The sequence below is a fragment of the Thermobia domestica genome, chromosome 15 (assembly GCF_964235325.1).
Source record: "Thermobia domestica chromosome 15, izTheDome1.hap1.1, whole genome shotgun sequence".
Lineage (NCBI taxonomy): Eukaryota > Metazoa > Arthropoda > Insecta > Zygentoma > Lepismatidae > Thermobia > Thermobia domestica.
In genome coordinates, this window is record NC_137468.1 from 70,665,889 (window position 1) to 70,682,295 (window position 16,407).

Genomic DNA, 16,407 nt, shown 5'->3' on the forward strand with positions numbered 1-16,407 from the left:
ACAGACGCCAAAATGTATCAAAGATTCTGGAGCACCATGCTATGCAACCTGGCATAATACACAATAACACACTCAGCAAGGCTATGTGATAATATGTTAAAACAGTATCACGTAACAGTTTCAACACAATAAAAGTGTCTTCATCAGACTTCCACTCCTTCTGGCTGCTTGGGAGTTGGTCATCACTTATATATACTCTCCGGAGATCAACTTTTAATTAGGCTCCGCCCATTCACTAAAAAGTAACACTTGTGTGGCTTTCACCTTCACTTTTTAGCTCCACACGTGTCCAATTAAAAGTTTACTTTTTTCGCTGGATACATTCTGTCCTCTAATTATCCTTATTTTTCTTGTTAATTTTTTCTCTTTCTTTCTTCTTCCTTTTCATTTCTTCTTCTTTAAGCAGAATCTTCTCCCACTCTTTATTTATCGAGAATCCTGCATTCCAATTCATCACATTGTCTCCTGCCTTCATAATCTCCCTGGCTTCCTTCCATTTTCTCACCAAAGTTCTGGTCTCTACTTCTACTTCTACTGGTGGGACCTCTGCTCCTTCCCACCCTATCCTGTGGTTTGTATCTTTCTGATGCTTGTATATCGCATTGTTGTCCCTTTTCAATCTTACATCATCCTGGTGCTTTTAATCCTTTCTTGCATTTTCTTTTTTTGTTTCTCCTATGTAAATTTTGTTACACTTCGCGCATCCTACTCTATATATTACTCCCCTTTGATCTTTGTCCGCTATTGCTTTTCTCTTGGTACTTCTAGTTCAATTATTCTGTTTCCTCCTTTCCTGTACGTCCTAATTCCTGCTTTCCGAAGCATTCTCTTTATCATCTCTGTTTCTTTGCCTAGGCTTTCTATTCCAAACCATTTTTTGTTCTTGTCTTCTTCCTCTTTTTTCTCTCTCTCTTGCTATGTCTCTTGTGACCCTATCCTCTTCGTTGTATCCATTTCTCCTTAGTTGTGTCCAGAACTTCTTTAAATCTGTTTTCCTCAGTTCTTCATTTGTGTTTAGGTCTCCTATTCTTTCTTCCATGCTTTTTATGAAATTCTTCTTTGTGCCCTCATCCACATCACTTCGTTTGTGGCAATACACTCCCGCTGCACACTCTTTTTGGTACCAGGATGTAATAAACTCTCCTCCTTCCGACTTCTTTATTTTCATATCTAAATAGTTTATCTCCATGTCTACTTGTATTTCATTTTCTAGTCTAATCCCTTTCTTTTCATCTTCCACGTTCGTTATGAATTTCTCCAGCTGCTTTTTCGTTCCCTTCCGTATTCCTAAACAGTCGTCCACATAACAGCAAAAAAGAAGCAGTCTTTCTTCTTCTCTTTCTATCGTCTCCTTCTCCCATCGATTCATTATTATATCTGATAGTACTGGACTCAAACAAGATCCTATATTAAGTCCTTCCTTCATTTTAACAATCCTGTCTCTGATTATGCAGTATCCATTCTCCCACAGTGCCTCTAATCCTTTTCTTACCTTCTTACTGTCCCAATTTTCTATTTTCTTTTCACCCATTTCCTCTTCTATTATTCTCAATATTTCTTCTCTCTTAAGGCTCGGGAACATACTCTTAATATCCAGACTAAACAGCACTGAGCTCTCATTTCTTCTTCCTAATTTATCTATCATCCTCTTAACCTATTGCGTATTCTCTGCTCTCCTACTTTCTTGTCCTTCTCTCACTGCCTCGGCTATCCTCTTAAGCTTTTTTTCCAACAGTTCTAACATATTATTCCTGCAGTTAAGCGCCGCCTCAACTTCACTACTTCTTTGTGGACTTTTGGAAATCCTTTGGAAAGAGTGGAAGTCTGATAAAGACACAGTTAATGTGTTGAAATTGTTACGTGATACTGTTTTTTTACATATTATCACATAGCCTTGATCAGTGTGTTATTGTGTATTAGTACAAAATGGAAACAAGGCCTGATAAAATAGTTATACAACCTGGCATTTGCCTGATTGGATGATGATTTGTGTCTTAAGCTGACACCGATCCGAAACACACACCCTCACTGTGTACGGCATACTTGCACATTAAGACACGCGGAAACACACTACAAATTATGACTTGGCCCTCACAAAGTCTTAGTTTTATCCCTCTTGAACTCCCGTTGGATCCTTTAGACAGGGCTGTCTGCCAGGTCTTCACAGCAAGCAAGCACCGACTCTCAAGGGAGTACAATCTGATTATTTTGTTCACAACAATAATAATTTTGGATGGTGTTTTATGAAATGAATGATTATGAAATGAAATCTTTCAGTTTAAAGTCCCACGATTATGCCCGTTAAAATAAGGAAGACGGATAATTAAGGTAAGCGAATGATGGAAGAATTAGTGGAATGAAATTGTGGGAGGAAACGAAAACATCCCGAGAAAATCCACGGACACGATGTTGTTCACCACAAACGTATTTGGCCGGGAATAGAACCAAGAACCCCACGCACCAGAGGTAAGCGCTCTACCACTGAGCCACCGTGTCCCCGTCTATGATTAAATCATGTATCAATAAACCCAAAATGGTAGTCATAAGGCTATTTCTCTGTTCTCTACCCATTATATCTTTATCATTCGAAGATGTATTTAAACTTATAACTGACAGTGTAACGTGATATATTTACTAGCATCCCAAACTAAGTAACACCTCGTCCTTTTATTCCTCCATTCAAACCGGTGGAAAACTATGATTTCTTAATTCTAACCCTAAGCTTAATTGTAACAATATTGATTACTATGCTTAATAATAATAATAATAATAATAATAATAATAATAATAATAATAATAATAATAATAATAATAATAATAATAATAATAATAATAATAATAATAATATTATTATTATTATTATTATTATTATTATTATTATTATTATTATTATTATTATTATTATTATTATTATTATTATTATTATTTATTTCATACTGGAAATTACAGACAGAACTGCCCACTTACAATTTCCATATAAATAACATGCAAATAACAAAATTAACATAATACATTATAAAATACAAATGATACATGCACAGAAAAGGAAAAAATCATGCATAAAATAAACATGCTGTTATATAAAAGAAAATAATACTCTCAGCTGATAATGAAATGATTATATAACTGTCTTTGTATATTACTAAAATTATGATAAAAAATGTCAATAACATTGGCAAAATCATTGGCTACTGACAAAATTTTATACAAAGGAACATCACTGACAAATTGAATGGGTTTAAATATTTTCGGATTTCTTATATGATACAGAGTTATTATTGATAACACATTCAAATTACCATGAAGAATTGAATGTAACATTTTACGATCCAAAATAATCCTTCTTTCAGACAACCTTAACATACCTAAGGACATCCTAACTTTATCCAACGACATACCTTCATAATACTTAAACTTCCAGCGTAACCAAGCAAGAAAAAGATTTTGAATTGTTTCCAGAGTAGTAGATATATAATCTATATTTCTATTCCATATGATTGAACAATATTCAAGATGACTTCTACGTTGGAATAATGAAGAATAAGGCATGTTTTAACAGACTTAAAATCTTTGGACATCCATTTAAGAATTCCAAGATTCCTTCTCGCTTTAGAAGTTATATTCTCAAAATGATGTTTGAAAAGCAATTTGCTGTCTAAAACAATACCTAAATCTTTAATAGTATCTACAATTATAATTGGAGTATCATTTATGTTATAAGTGAAAAAAAAATGGATTTGTTTTATTCGTAATATTCATTGAAAAGGTTTTGTTACAATTTAAAGGTAGTACATTGTTTTGAGACCAAAGTAGTATATTAATATTATTTTGGAACATCAAACAATCATCCAAATTTACAATAGTTTTGTAGATTTTGAGGTCATCTGCATACATCAAACATTTAAATCCAAATTTTCAGTTATATCATTAATAAACATAAGGAACAGAAGTGGTCCGAGATTTGATCCTTGCGGAACACCGGAGTATATGTTATATACGTCTGAAAGATTACCCTTATACCTAACCACAAACTTTCTTTGGGACAAGTATGATACTAACCAAGTAATAAATACAATGGAGAGATCATAATGTTTCAATTTCTAAATTAAGATGTCATGTGGTAACTTACCAAAAGGCTTTAGAGAAGTCGAAATAAATTACATCGATTTGGCCATTACTTTTCAAGATAGGAAGAGTATCAACCATAAAACATGTTAAGTTAGTTGTAGTTGACCTATTTTTCATAAAACCATGTTGATAGATCGTAATATTGGAATAAACATGATTATACAAATAATTATATATTAACTTATCAAAAACCTTGGGTATGATACTCAACCAGAGAAATAGGTCTATAGTCGAATAAATTTTTCCCATCAGTCTTGGGGATAGGAACAACAACGACCATCTTCCAATATTCAGGATAAACATAAGTAAATAAACTCCAGTTGAACAAAGATGTTAAGATAGGCGCAATGATGAACACAATGCCCTTCAGTATAAAAGCAGGTATACCGGCTAAGCCAGAAGAAGATTTGGCATTAAGATTGTTTATAGCTTTAGTTACTTGCTCAGTTGTAATAATAGGATAACAAGAATCATTATCCGCCAAATCCGATAAGTCAGTACTATGTAAAGAAGGACGCCTTTGATATATAGTCTCAAATAATTGAGCTCATGAATTAGGTAAAGTTTTAGGATTAGACACATACACATCATCAACCATAAGTCCAGTGGCTTGGTTTATTTGGCTTTTATTTTTATTGACAAACTTCCAAAACTTTTAAGGTGTATTACTTAATGCATTCTCCATATTATGTATATAAGCAAGCTTGTCTAACCTTAACCTTTCTTTAAATTGTTTCCGTATGTAAGCAAAAATATTATAATCTTCAACTGAACCAGTAAATTTAAATCTCTTATGAGCGTCTTCTTTCGCTTTAATTAATGAGATCAGATTCCTAGAGTACCAAGAAGGATATTTTTTAGATTTAGGTCTATTTAGAGGTATGTTCTTACTCATACTGGATTTTATTAAATTTTCTACAGCAATAACATCAGTATTAAGGTCTGGATTCAACAGAATATTAGTCAAGTCAGCTTCAAGAAGTTGTTGATAAGGGGCTAAATAATCGCCCTTATGATAAGCATAATGAGAAGAATTACCAACTAACGGAGTATTGAAATAAAAAGAAAACGTAATTTCAATAGGATAATGAAAGCTATCAGGCATCACAATCGGTTGGACATTCTTGGAAGCACATAAATAAAAATTAGATATTACCAAATCTAAGTCAGATACATTATAATCAACATTGAGATTGAGATCATCTAGAAATGTAAATAAAATTTTAGCTTTACATTTAGCATAATAATGAATACCTGTTAAATAATAATAATAATAATAATAGGTAGCGAAAATAGTTTTCTGATATAGATTCAGTACCACAAGAATAGGTTCTATCTCCAAGCTTTTTCTCTATGTAACCAGAAGTGGTAGAAATATACTCCATTTTCAATACTGATTCTCAAAGAACGAAAAGGGTAATGGTAGGCGAAAAACGTATTTTCGATATGTATTCTATGTAAATAAAATTTTAGCTTTACATTTAGCATAATAATGAATACCTGTTAAATAATAATAATAATAATAATAGGTAGCGAAAATAGTTTTCTGATATAGATTCAGTACCACAAGAATAGGTTCTATCTCCAAGCTTTTTCTCTATGTAACCAGAAGTGGTAGAAATATACTCCATTTTCAATACTGATTCTCAAAGAACGAAAAGGGTAATGGTAGGCGAAAAACGTATTTTCGATATGTATTCCGAATCCCGAGAATACATTTTATCTCAGCTACTATTCTTCTATTCAAAATCGGGAGGAGTAAAAATTAGAACAATTTTCAGTTTTAATATTGATTCGTCTATAGTAATAACTGGTAATACTAGCGAGAAACTGTTTTGATATGAATTCACGTCGGAAGAATACAGTATAATCTATCTCCGACCTTATCCATTTACTGCAACTGAAAAATTTAAATCTTGTACTTCCGGTTTCAGAATTGAATTTGCATAGTATAGTGTGGAAATCTTTCATAATGTGAGACGAAAACTCATTTTTTTCCGCCATATATATTTTAGGTAATATATCACGATTCTCGTATTCTTACTACACATAAACAATCTTAACTTTGTTTTCCACATATGGTAAATTACTTACCTAATGCTGCCCCACTTTTGTCTAAACTCTTCTTTTTTAATCCCCAAGCAGCAATCATAATAGGAATAATTGTTGCAAACAACCATCTTGTGGGCGGAATTACATCATCGGCTACAAAAATTCAAAAAATAAATAAATAAAACTTATTCTATTAGTTATCGAAACATATATTACTGAATAATTAAACAAAACTATATCTAGAGTGGATAACAAATTTGTAGGAAAAATGTCACAATTGTAAGAATAACCAAGGACTCAAAGCTAAATACATTTGTCACAATATGTTCAATTTATAGTAAGCAATGGAATTTATAATTAGTAATTCGTAAACCTGTTAAGTTAGAATAAACTTCAGATCCACACTTGACTCAACCCCATTTCCTTATACTCTTAGAGTTTCCAATACAATACAGTGAAGTGGAAAAAAACATGAATCCCAATATATTTCAACTGCTTACAAGACGTACGTGTATTGCATGTTTTTTATTTTTCTTGACAATCCTTGCCAATCACGAATATCGTTACGTCATTGGCTTTCATTACCACCAAATAACCAGTACGATTCACAATAAACACTATAAATAAACACTATTAAGCTTTATCGAGTAGCGAAGCCACAATCAAGGTAAAGTTTCTCCTGTTTTTATAATTTGCTTCTAATACTTATATTGGAATACTTATACAGTCTTTTTCAGTTCTTGGAAAGGGCCCCCGAGGAGTGATGTGGTCCGCGTTTTATTAATTTATGCTTTAGATCAAGATCAAAAACAAGTTGTGGATAATTGGTTTTGTCATTTTCAAGATTTGTTGACGAGTTTGCACCCTTATCTTGAAACACACACGCTTCGTTTTCAAAATCTGTAAGTTCACACTCCGCCGATGCGTACCGTACCTACGCTGTCTTCTACAGGGATGGTTCGAAGCATGAAGATTCTGTTGGCTGTGCCTTCGTCACGGTTGATCATAGCGCTGGCTTGAAGCTCCATCCTACTTCCACTGTGTTCACTGCTGAATTGGTTGCTATTCTGGAGACTCTGCATTATATTCGTCGACGCCATCTTCGACATGTTCTCCTATGCTCTGACTCCAGCAGCGCCTTATGTAGTCTCACTGATTGTCAACTGTGCACCCTATAGTTCAGCAAATTCTATTCTCCTGCCATTCCTTACGTCTTGCAGGTTGCGACGTCCAATTTTGTTGTGTGCCTGGCCATGCTGGTATTCCAGGCAACGAGCATGCTGACCGTCTTGCCAAAGAAGCTGCCCTTACAGGACCTGACTATCCGTCACCGCTCCCCAGCTCCGATATTCGTCCTGTAATCAACAGTCTTCTCCTTCAGCGCTGGCAGACAAACTGGGATGAGCACTTTCAGAATAAATTGCACGCTGTCAAGCCGCGACTTGGTGTTTGGGCCACGAGCTCTCGTCCTTCAAGACTGGAAGAACGACGATTGGCACGCCTACGTATCGGGCACAGCCATCTGACCCATGGCCAGCTGTTACGTCGGCAGAACCCGCGTTCCTGCACCCATTGTGGTGCATTCCTGACCACCCGCCACCTTCTGCTGGAATGTATTCTTCTTGCTTCTGAGCGAGCCCGTCTTGGCTTACCAGCTGATATGTCTACCTTGCTTGGAGACGATGTCCAGATGATCCAATTAGTTTTCACCTTCTTGCAGCTTCTGCACGTCTTGACCGATTTGTGAGTGCATTTCTCACGTTTCTTTTAATTAATTTCTGATTTTATCTACTGTTTCTCTGTGTTTTCATGGTGGTTTTATGCTTGTCATAGCATTTCCTTGCTTTTATCTTCTTTACTGCACTGTCATATTCATTACTAATTCTGAGCTGCCCCACGTGTGTACACCTATTGCCGAGCTGCCCCGGCAGAGGTTAATATGCCGTTGTGTACTAACCCGTCCTTGTGTTTGTGTATCGAGTTTGCACATTTCTTCAATGCTATGACATTTTAATTTGTAAATGACCCGACACCTTTCACGTACTCCAGACTTTGCTTTTAATTTATTATATCTGCGATACTATGCTTTTTTGTTCTTGGATACTTCATTTTTTCCTGTCAGAGAAGGGAGCAAAAGACCTTGATGTCGATGCGCCCATACAAACCCTTTCAATCAATCAATCAATCCACGGAAACTTCAACACTTTTTGGGGTAGGTGGAGTTACAATACACTCTTCTTTTGGCTTGTCATAACATCTTCGGTCTGGTTCTTGTGACGAATCTTCGTGAAAAGCACGGGTGTTAACCGTAAATTCTATAATTTTGACAAGTGTCTTCTTCCTATCCTGAATTATTTGTCATTTCTTTCATTTCGTAGCACTACTCTCGTATTTTCGTTTTAAATCGGACATGACAGTACTTGTATTTAGATTTGAAAACAAAAGCGCTTTTTAGAACATTCATAAACACAAACCAACGCAGAGCACCACTGAATACAAACTGGCAAAATTATACACGATTAGTTGTGTGTGTGTGGTGCATACTTTTTTTTAACCACACAATTCGTTGAGTTGAGTTGATTTTGAGTTTAACGTCCCATTCAACAGCTAGGCTATATGAGACGTGGACCTACTGATTAACGTGGAATCCGAACCACATGAGCTCCTGCCGGGAATCGAACCCGGGTCTCCCACGCCAAAGGCGCGTACGCTAACCGCTTACCCACGAATGAGCTCACCACACAATTTGAGGCAACAGTCTCTACAGATATTGAAAAGTCACGTACGTTTACCACAGAAGAAATCGGAAGCTAGCTTTGAAATGTATAACTCTCTCTCTTACCCATCTGGCTTCTATTTTTATTACTCCAATCTTTCTGTTACTACAAATAACCCTTTTTGACCAACTTCTTGTCTTTCGCTATTCCAATAATCTGCAACGGTATTGGTGGGACAAACACTTGACTTGTCGACATGAAGACGACATTGTACGTGTGCATCACTCCATGCCGACAAGACCAAGACGCTGACTTTTAATTATTCTCGTACTGTTAGGATGCTTTTGGAAAGACAGAGGAAAGAAATCGGTGGGGATATTTGTTCTCTTTTACTTTAGCTCAAAAAAAACAGATTTAATTTTAAAAAGTTAAATTTTCTCAAAGAGGTTAAACAACTTCAAACTTTGTCGCTTTCTGTCGCATCCACTTTCGACTTTTTACTTGGAAGAATTACCAGAAGATCCATGAATGTGACTACATATTCATTATGCCCATAATTAGATGGGCTCCCATGAGCCGTGCGCCTCCCCCCCCCCCCGCCGCGGGAGTCTCCGTTACGGCCCTATACTATACATAAGATATGCTGTTCTTTCCTAAAGGAATTAATTCGTGCGGGTGGACAAGAGATGGCGCAACGAACGGAGCGTCCCACAGTTCCGTGTATCCACACATGTGTTGCAAACCCCTGTCATCGCGTATCGTTCGTTGTATAGGGCAGTGGATTAAAGCGTCAACAACACCAGTTTGTAGTTAAGTGAACATGGCGCAATTTGTGCCTGATAAAGTGTTTTTGCGGGGTGTCCTGCTGCATTACTTTAACATGCAGAAAAGTGCGACTGAAAGTCATCGTATTTTGGTGGAAGTGTATGGTGACCATGCTCTAGCTGAGCGAACGTGTCAGAAGTGGTTTGCACGGTTTAGAAGTGGTGATTTCGGCTTTGCAGACCAAGAGCGAGCTGGACAGCCAAAAAAATTTCAAGACGAAGAATTGACAGCATTGCTCGAGCAGGATTCGTGTCAAACGCAGGAACAACTTGCAGCAGCATTAGGCGTTGATCAAACAACAGTCTCCAAACGCTTGAAAGCCATGGGAATGATTCAAAAGATGTCACATTGGGTTCCACATGAATTGAAAGACAGAGACGTTGAAAGACGAAAAACCATTTGCGAATTGCTGCTTCAACGACAGAGCAGAAAGGGGTTTCTGCATCGAATTATTACGGGTGATGAGAAATGGATCCATTACGAGAACCCTAAACGAAAAAAGGCCTGGGTGAAACCAGGTGAACCAGGTCCATCACAATCAAAACGAGATATTCACTGTGCAAAGGTTATGCTGTGCATATGGTGGGATATGAAAGGTGTGGTGTACTATGAGCTGCTGCAACCGGGTGAAACTATGAATGGAGAACGTTATCGACGACAATTAATGCGTTTGAAGCAAGCTCTGGCCAGAACACGACCAGAATGGGAGAACAGACATAATAAACTTATTGTTCAACATGATAACGCTCGCCCACATGTCGCAAAACCGGTCAAAACCTATTTAGAAAATGTCGGATGGGAAGTTTTACCCCACCCGCCGTATTCACCAGACGTTGCTCCTTCGGACTACTACTTGTTCGATTGCATGAAGAACGATTTGATTGGACAGCGGTTTACTTCTTCAGAAGATATCGAAACATGGGTCTCTGACTGGATCGCTTCCAAGGATGAGGACTTCTTTCGCCACGGAATCCGTACATTGCCTGACAGATGAGCGAAAGTGGTGGCTAGCGATGGACAATATTTTTCTTAAGGTATTTATGTATTTTGTGTTTGTACTACAGCTTCAATGTGTGCGTACCAACCGCACGAATTAATTCCTAGACCAAATAGCAAACAAAAATAGCTGCCATCAGAGTTGGGAAAACTATAAAAAATTAAAATTATTAATTTTGAACTCTGTAATATGTAGAAATCCACAAACAAAAAATCATTTCGTTATAAAATTGTCAAACACCTAATTATTATATATATTTTTTTCTGGTATACTTTACATGGACGGGGCTCATAGTGGTCTGGTCTCTTGTAAATAGTTGAAAAGTGACCAAGAGCACACGAAAAAGTGACCAAAAAGTGAACAAAATCTCATCATGCCCCTTTTTTCCTTTGTCAATTTCTTCATCACCTCTCTCTTTGTTGTTTTGTTTCATCTTTTCTTCTCTACTTCTTTTTGAGCTTCCTTCTTTCTTAGGGTTTCTAAGTATGCTTTGTAGTTACGGTAAGCAGAATTAGCAGATGTAAGAAGCTTCTGAGTAAATTGAACCAGTTCTGGCCTATTTCCGATTTTTTTCACCCCAGACATTATATTTAACTTAGCATTGAGAGTTCTCAAAGCCATGAACTATTCGAATTCATCACCTACTCTTATGAAGAACATACAAGAAGCATAACACATGACAACATGATGAACCTCACAAATACACACACAACGTTGAGAGGAGCGTTAACTATTACGAGAGAAAACTAAAAGACTATTATGACAGAAGAAAGAATAGACGCAGAAGGGTTCTCAACCCCATCCTGAGAGCTTAAGCATCCACCAACCATCCACTGTGCTTTAGAAAGAATAAAAGCTCAAGTGAGAATGAAGCTGACTGTTTCACATGTGGCAGCAAGTACTGAAGCTTTCAGATGAGTAATGAGTAACAAGTTTCTGCCTTTTTCCATTCATTTTTATAATATTTTTCTTAGAAACTGCAAATGCAAAACAAATCACACGAAAAAGTCACTTTAACTCCCAAAAAAGTAACTTTAATTGACCAACTTGGAAAAAAAGTAACTTTTAGTTAAAAAAGTGACTCGCTATGAGCCCTGCATGGACGAACCCTATATTACGTTTCAGTATCTTTTGTTCCCAACGAAATTAGAATATCAAACTACATCATCATCTTAATAATAATAATAATAATAATAATAATAATAATAATAATACGGTAATAATAACTTACCATCACGAAGGGAAGCATCTGTAAAAAAAGACAGTGCCATATTTCCACTCCACATCAGCATGGCAAGTGGCAACGCCACTACAGTTATTACAATTGGCAACAGAGTCGTTTCCCCTTTGTGCTTCATCTTCATTTTCTTTAAACTTGGAAGTTATAATACCTGGAAAACAGAATTGATTGATTTAAATCACAATTTAAATTGAACGATTAAAAAAAATATATTATTCAAATACAATTTATTTTGTTTAACACAGAAATAAAATACAGTATTTCTGACCATTCTTGGACACTAATCGAGCAAGTGAATCTTCATCCACACTATGTGGTGCTAAGATCTTAATAATGCAAATTTGAACAAAATACCGTTTTTCTATCTATCTATTAAAATGCTACAATAGCAATTAAAAGCGACTGAGCTCCAACCTATAACTTTGGCTTTCAAATCTTTTATTTACGGTTGTGTGTGATTTCACGTTTAACAGAGACAAACATAACATTTCGAGTATGTGTACTTTAAATAAATTAGTTAAATATATCATTTTTATAAAGTTTATATTTTAAAATTATTGTTCTAAGCCTTTGTATTTTAATAAGTTTTCTCTAAAATCAATGCAGGTGAATTGTGCTGCCATCTTCCGAGTTCTTTTAAACTATATGCTGTGGACGTTTATATGTTTGTGGTCAATCCTTTCGACAATGAGATCTCGGAAACTACAGGCTCTAGAAAGATGACGTTTTCACTGATCGATTGCAAATTTCATGTAGATTGTCCAGTTCTAATTGAATATTAAAAAAATATATGCCCACTATTTCTTTATTACATTTTTACGGGTACATTGGAAGTGTTGAAATTTAAAAAAAAAATACCTAAAGCATCACATCCTACGCATTATACATTCCAACACCACATTGTTGTATATAGGGGTTATATGCCTCAGGAATTTGTTTCATGGCCAAATAATAATGAAAAAGGAAGGATAACTATTTCTCCAGTCTAAGATGAACCTTTATTTTTGGAGTGTTTTGTCCAATGAACACCATATAGAACTGACATTATAATTAATTGTGTATGTAATGTATTTGCTTATTACATATTGCATACAAGAAAAAAGAAAACACTGGTCATACATGAATTAGAAACTCCAACCGGAAGTAGGCTCAAATCTTGCAAACGGTGCGAGATACTGAGAAAAAATAATCGAAAAAAGTCTCCCTTTATGATACCCCTTGGCTGTTTTTAATCAATACGTCTTTCACTTGTGTCTGTAAAGGGACATGTACAGATGTTGTGAGGAATGAGAAAGAGATTTATGCTCATATACGAATGATGCGCTGTGTAGAGAGCGCAGGTTCAGATAGTTTATTTATTAAAGTTACTGGCCCATTACTTTTTGACAACGTACTTCATTCAATCATTTCATATTGCTCAGGAGAATTAAGGGAAAAAAATTGAATCCATTTAAGTTTCAACAGTAAGAAATGAATTTTCGAACAAAGATAGTAACTACCTCAATCTGGGCTTTTACCATATCAATTTGATTAAAATATGAATCCTAAAGGGGGAAGTGGATTTAATATTTATGCTAAATATAGAGGGTCTCAGGTGTGGGAAAATGAAATTCGGTATATAAGGTCAACATTGAAAAATAATTTGACACGTGCCTCAGCGCTTTCGAAAATTCCACTTCTAAGAAGTGACAATGAAAATTTCTATATATGTTTCCTTCCACATTTAAAATTCCGTGGCCTATTTCGTCACCACGAGAAAACTGCTGAACCGTTTGGTATGAATCTTTGAACATAAAACAAAACTTGGCTCGGCAGGATTTTATCATGTCACTTTCATAAACGCATAAGAGGGAGGCATGTTTAAAGTGAATCCCGAAAATAGAGTATCCCCGAGTTCCTCAAGTTTGGACGATGAAACTTTGTATATAAACTCTTAATGAGAAATAAGTGGATTTGTGCTCCAGCGTTTTTCAAAATTCCGCTTGTCTTCGGTGAGCGGGAAGGCAATTTGTTTCTCTTAATATTTTAACCTTTAGAGGACAGCCAGGGATTTAAAAAAAAAATTACAGACCTTGACGCTGGTGGCCCTAGCAGCTCTGCTAATTGTCACAGGGACATGAACCATACCTTGTTGGAAAGCGTATGAAACACAAATTCCAATGAGGTAACTTTTGTGCTCCCCCCGTGGCAACCACGTAGAAGACGAAAAAGAAAATCAAAAGGGACCCTGGCAACACTGTTATGGGTTGTACCTAAAAAAAAAAAAATCTGATACGTAGGCCAGATAATAGATGCAAACATATAAGAAAATGAACTCGGTTAGATAGCATTCGTGCTTTTTAGTGGCCACCTAGCACAAGTTGGTTCGTATTTTATGACTAATTTCTATGTTGTATGTCCGCACTATATTTAGTTAGCCCTCCTGAAGTCAATCTGCAAGTAGTAATGGAACTTCTCATTTAGTGAATACTCTGCTAAAAGAAATATAAAGTTTTAACCTAACCTGAAAATGTAAGAAATGTGTCAAAATTTTGTAGAACCTTATGCTCGAGTAATGCCGAAATGAGTATGGGTTATAGTTAAGGAGCCGTACTTCCCATTTAGGGAAGGACGAGAAACGCCATACTTTCAGGCATTATTCATTGACTATCTAGGATGTTAAAAAGTAGGTAATAGACTGAGTTCTTGCCCTTGTACTTAGGGTGTTTAGATAGTGCAACAGTAAGATGTATCGTCGTGCACGGGAGATGAGAAGTAGCTGTTCTTAACTATTACCTGAGTATGTAATATTTGAGTTTAACTTGTACTAATTCGACCAAAATAGTGCAAGGAAAAATAACTGGTACACTATGTCTTACGGTACTTATTTCATAACAAAATTATGAAAAAAGTTCTAATTACTTATTTGTTTCATTTATTATCTTAAATGCAATTTGGTCTCCTTGTTATGTTTTGTTTCCAACGCTACTGCATATATAATAGTGTAAAATGTTTAATTTTTAATGACACTGCATATTTACCTGCTACGTGCTCTAGAACTTTTAACATACAATATCACTAGAAAACACTACAAGTTGTTCATTATTGTTTAACAAGTTTTCTTAATGAAATTTCATTCTATAAAATACAAAAACTATAACACTCCACTTCAAACTAACAGCAGACGCTAGTTTTTATTTATGATGTAGAGCAGAGGTCATAATCGCGGACAATGTGCCGATTGGTTACCTACGTATGACGTCACACACGTATGTTTCTCACGGCAATATTTTATTTTCTAGGTCAAATTGTTATTTTTATACTTATTTATAGTATATTTAATAGCTTAGTTTGCATTTCAATTAACTAAATCTGTATTTCAACATCATGAGGATACTTGGATATGTCCCGAAAGAAGACAAATGATAGATCCAATTGAATAATGAAGAAAATTTTGAGTGGAAAAGAAATTTAACTGTACATTTAGTTTAAAAGGATGTTTAAAAAAATGTGATGCTACAACCATATCTCGTATTTTGCCTGTAACGGCGCCAACACCTGAGCGATTATTCAGTAAACTAAAAGCCAACAAAATATACACTGACCAACGAAAACATTATGACCATTCGCTATTTTTGGATATCATTGGGCTAAGGCGCACAGCACAACCGTTCGCTAGACAGTGACAGGGACGTCACTCGATTAAGGAGTGTAGTGCCACAGACAAAACGATATACCACAGCCAAAGAATATATATCCTTTATCTGTGTGTAGTGCTCCTGCGTTGAATGAGGAATGACGACGATATATTAGAGTTTAAAACGGTAGCAACACGGCATTTTGGAAAGAGCACAACTTGTCGGGTTTTCGCGATCTGCCGTGGTTAGTGTCTTCCAAATGTGAGAAAAGAACAGTGTAACCAGTATCAAACCAAATCAAAAGAAGTGCGGCAGCCTCACCTCATTAAAAACGTCGACGTCGCAGACTCTCGAGGTTGATACAAGATAGACCGAAAACTGGTACAGTTAATAGCAGACTTTAACAGACCAGCGGTGGACAAAGCAGGAGTGTATCTGAGCACGCAGTTCACCGTACATTGTTAGGTGTGGCCATCCGTCTCTGATGTCCCACATGTGTACCAGTGTTAAGCCGGTTAAGCACGCAGTATATTCAATGACGATTGGAATGGGCACGTGCCAATCGTCATTGGACCACAGAGCAATGGAACATTGCATAACCTGATGAATACAATGGCAGGCTCAGAACCCGTCCTCTTCTAGTGAAATTGCTGTTTGAGATGTCCATAGTAGGATGATAATAGGGCGATGATGGCTCCATTATGATTTCGGGAACTTCACATTTTCATCCATGAGCACAGTAGTGCGTGTAGAGGCCACAATGATGGCTCCTAGCTATCGGCAGGCAATTGTTTATCATGTACAGCGATTCATGGCAGAAATATTTCAAGC

At 36.2% G+C, this 16,407-nt stretch overlaps 1 protein-coding gene across 1 annotated transcript in view; it reads right to left on the reverse strand.

Annotated features, from left to right (window-relative positions):
* LOC145671073 (transmembrane protein 19) overlaps nucleotides 1–15,184 on the reverse strand; it is an 83,328-nt gene extending 68,144 nt beyond the window's left edge. Inside the window, exons 1-3 of the mRNA XM_081739809.1 lie at nucleotides 14,980–15,184; nucleotides 11,951–12,110; nucleotides 6,223–6,333 (exon numbers count right to left, since the gene is read on the reverse strand). Coding sequence (XP_081595935.1) covers nucleotides 6,223–6,333; nucleotides 11,951–12,083 — 244 coding nt within the window. The 5' untranslated portion in view covers nucleotides 12,084–12,110; nucleotides 14,980–15,184. The remainder of the gene's footprint in view (nucleotides 1–6,222; nucleotides 6,334–11,950; nucleotides 12,111–14,979) is intronic.
* Nucleotides 15,185–16,407: the final 1,223 nt, after the last annotated feature.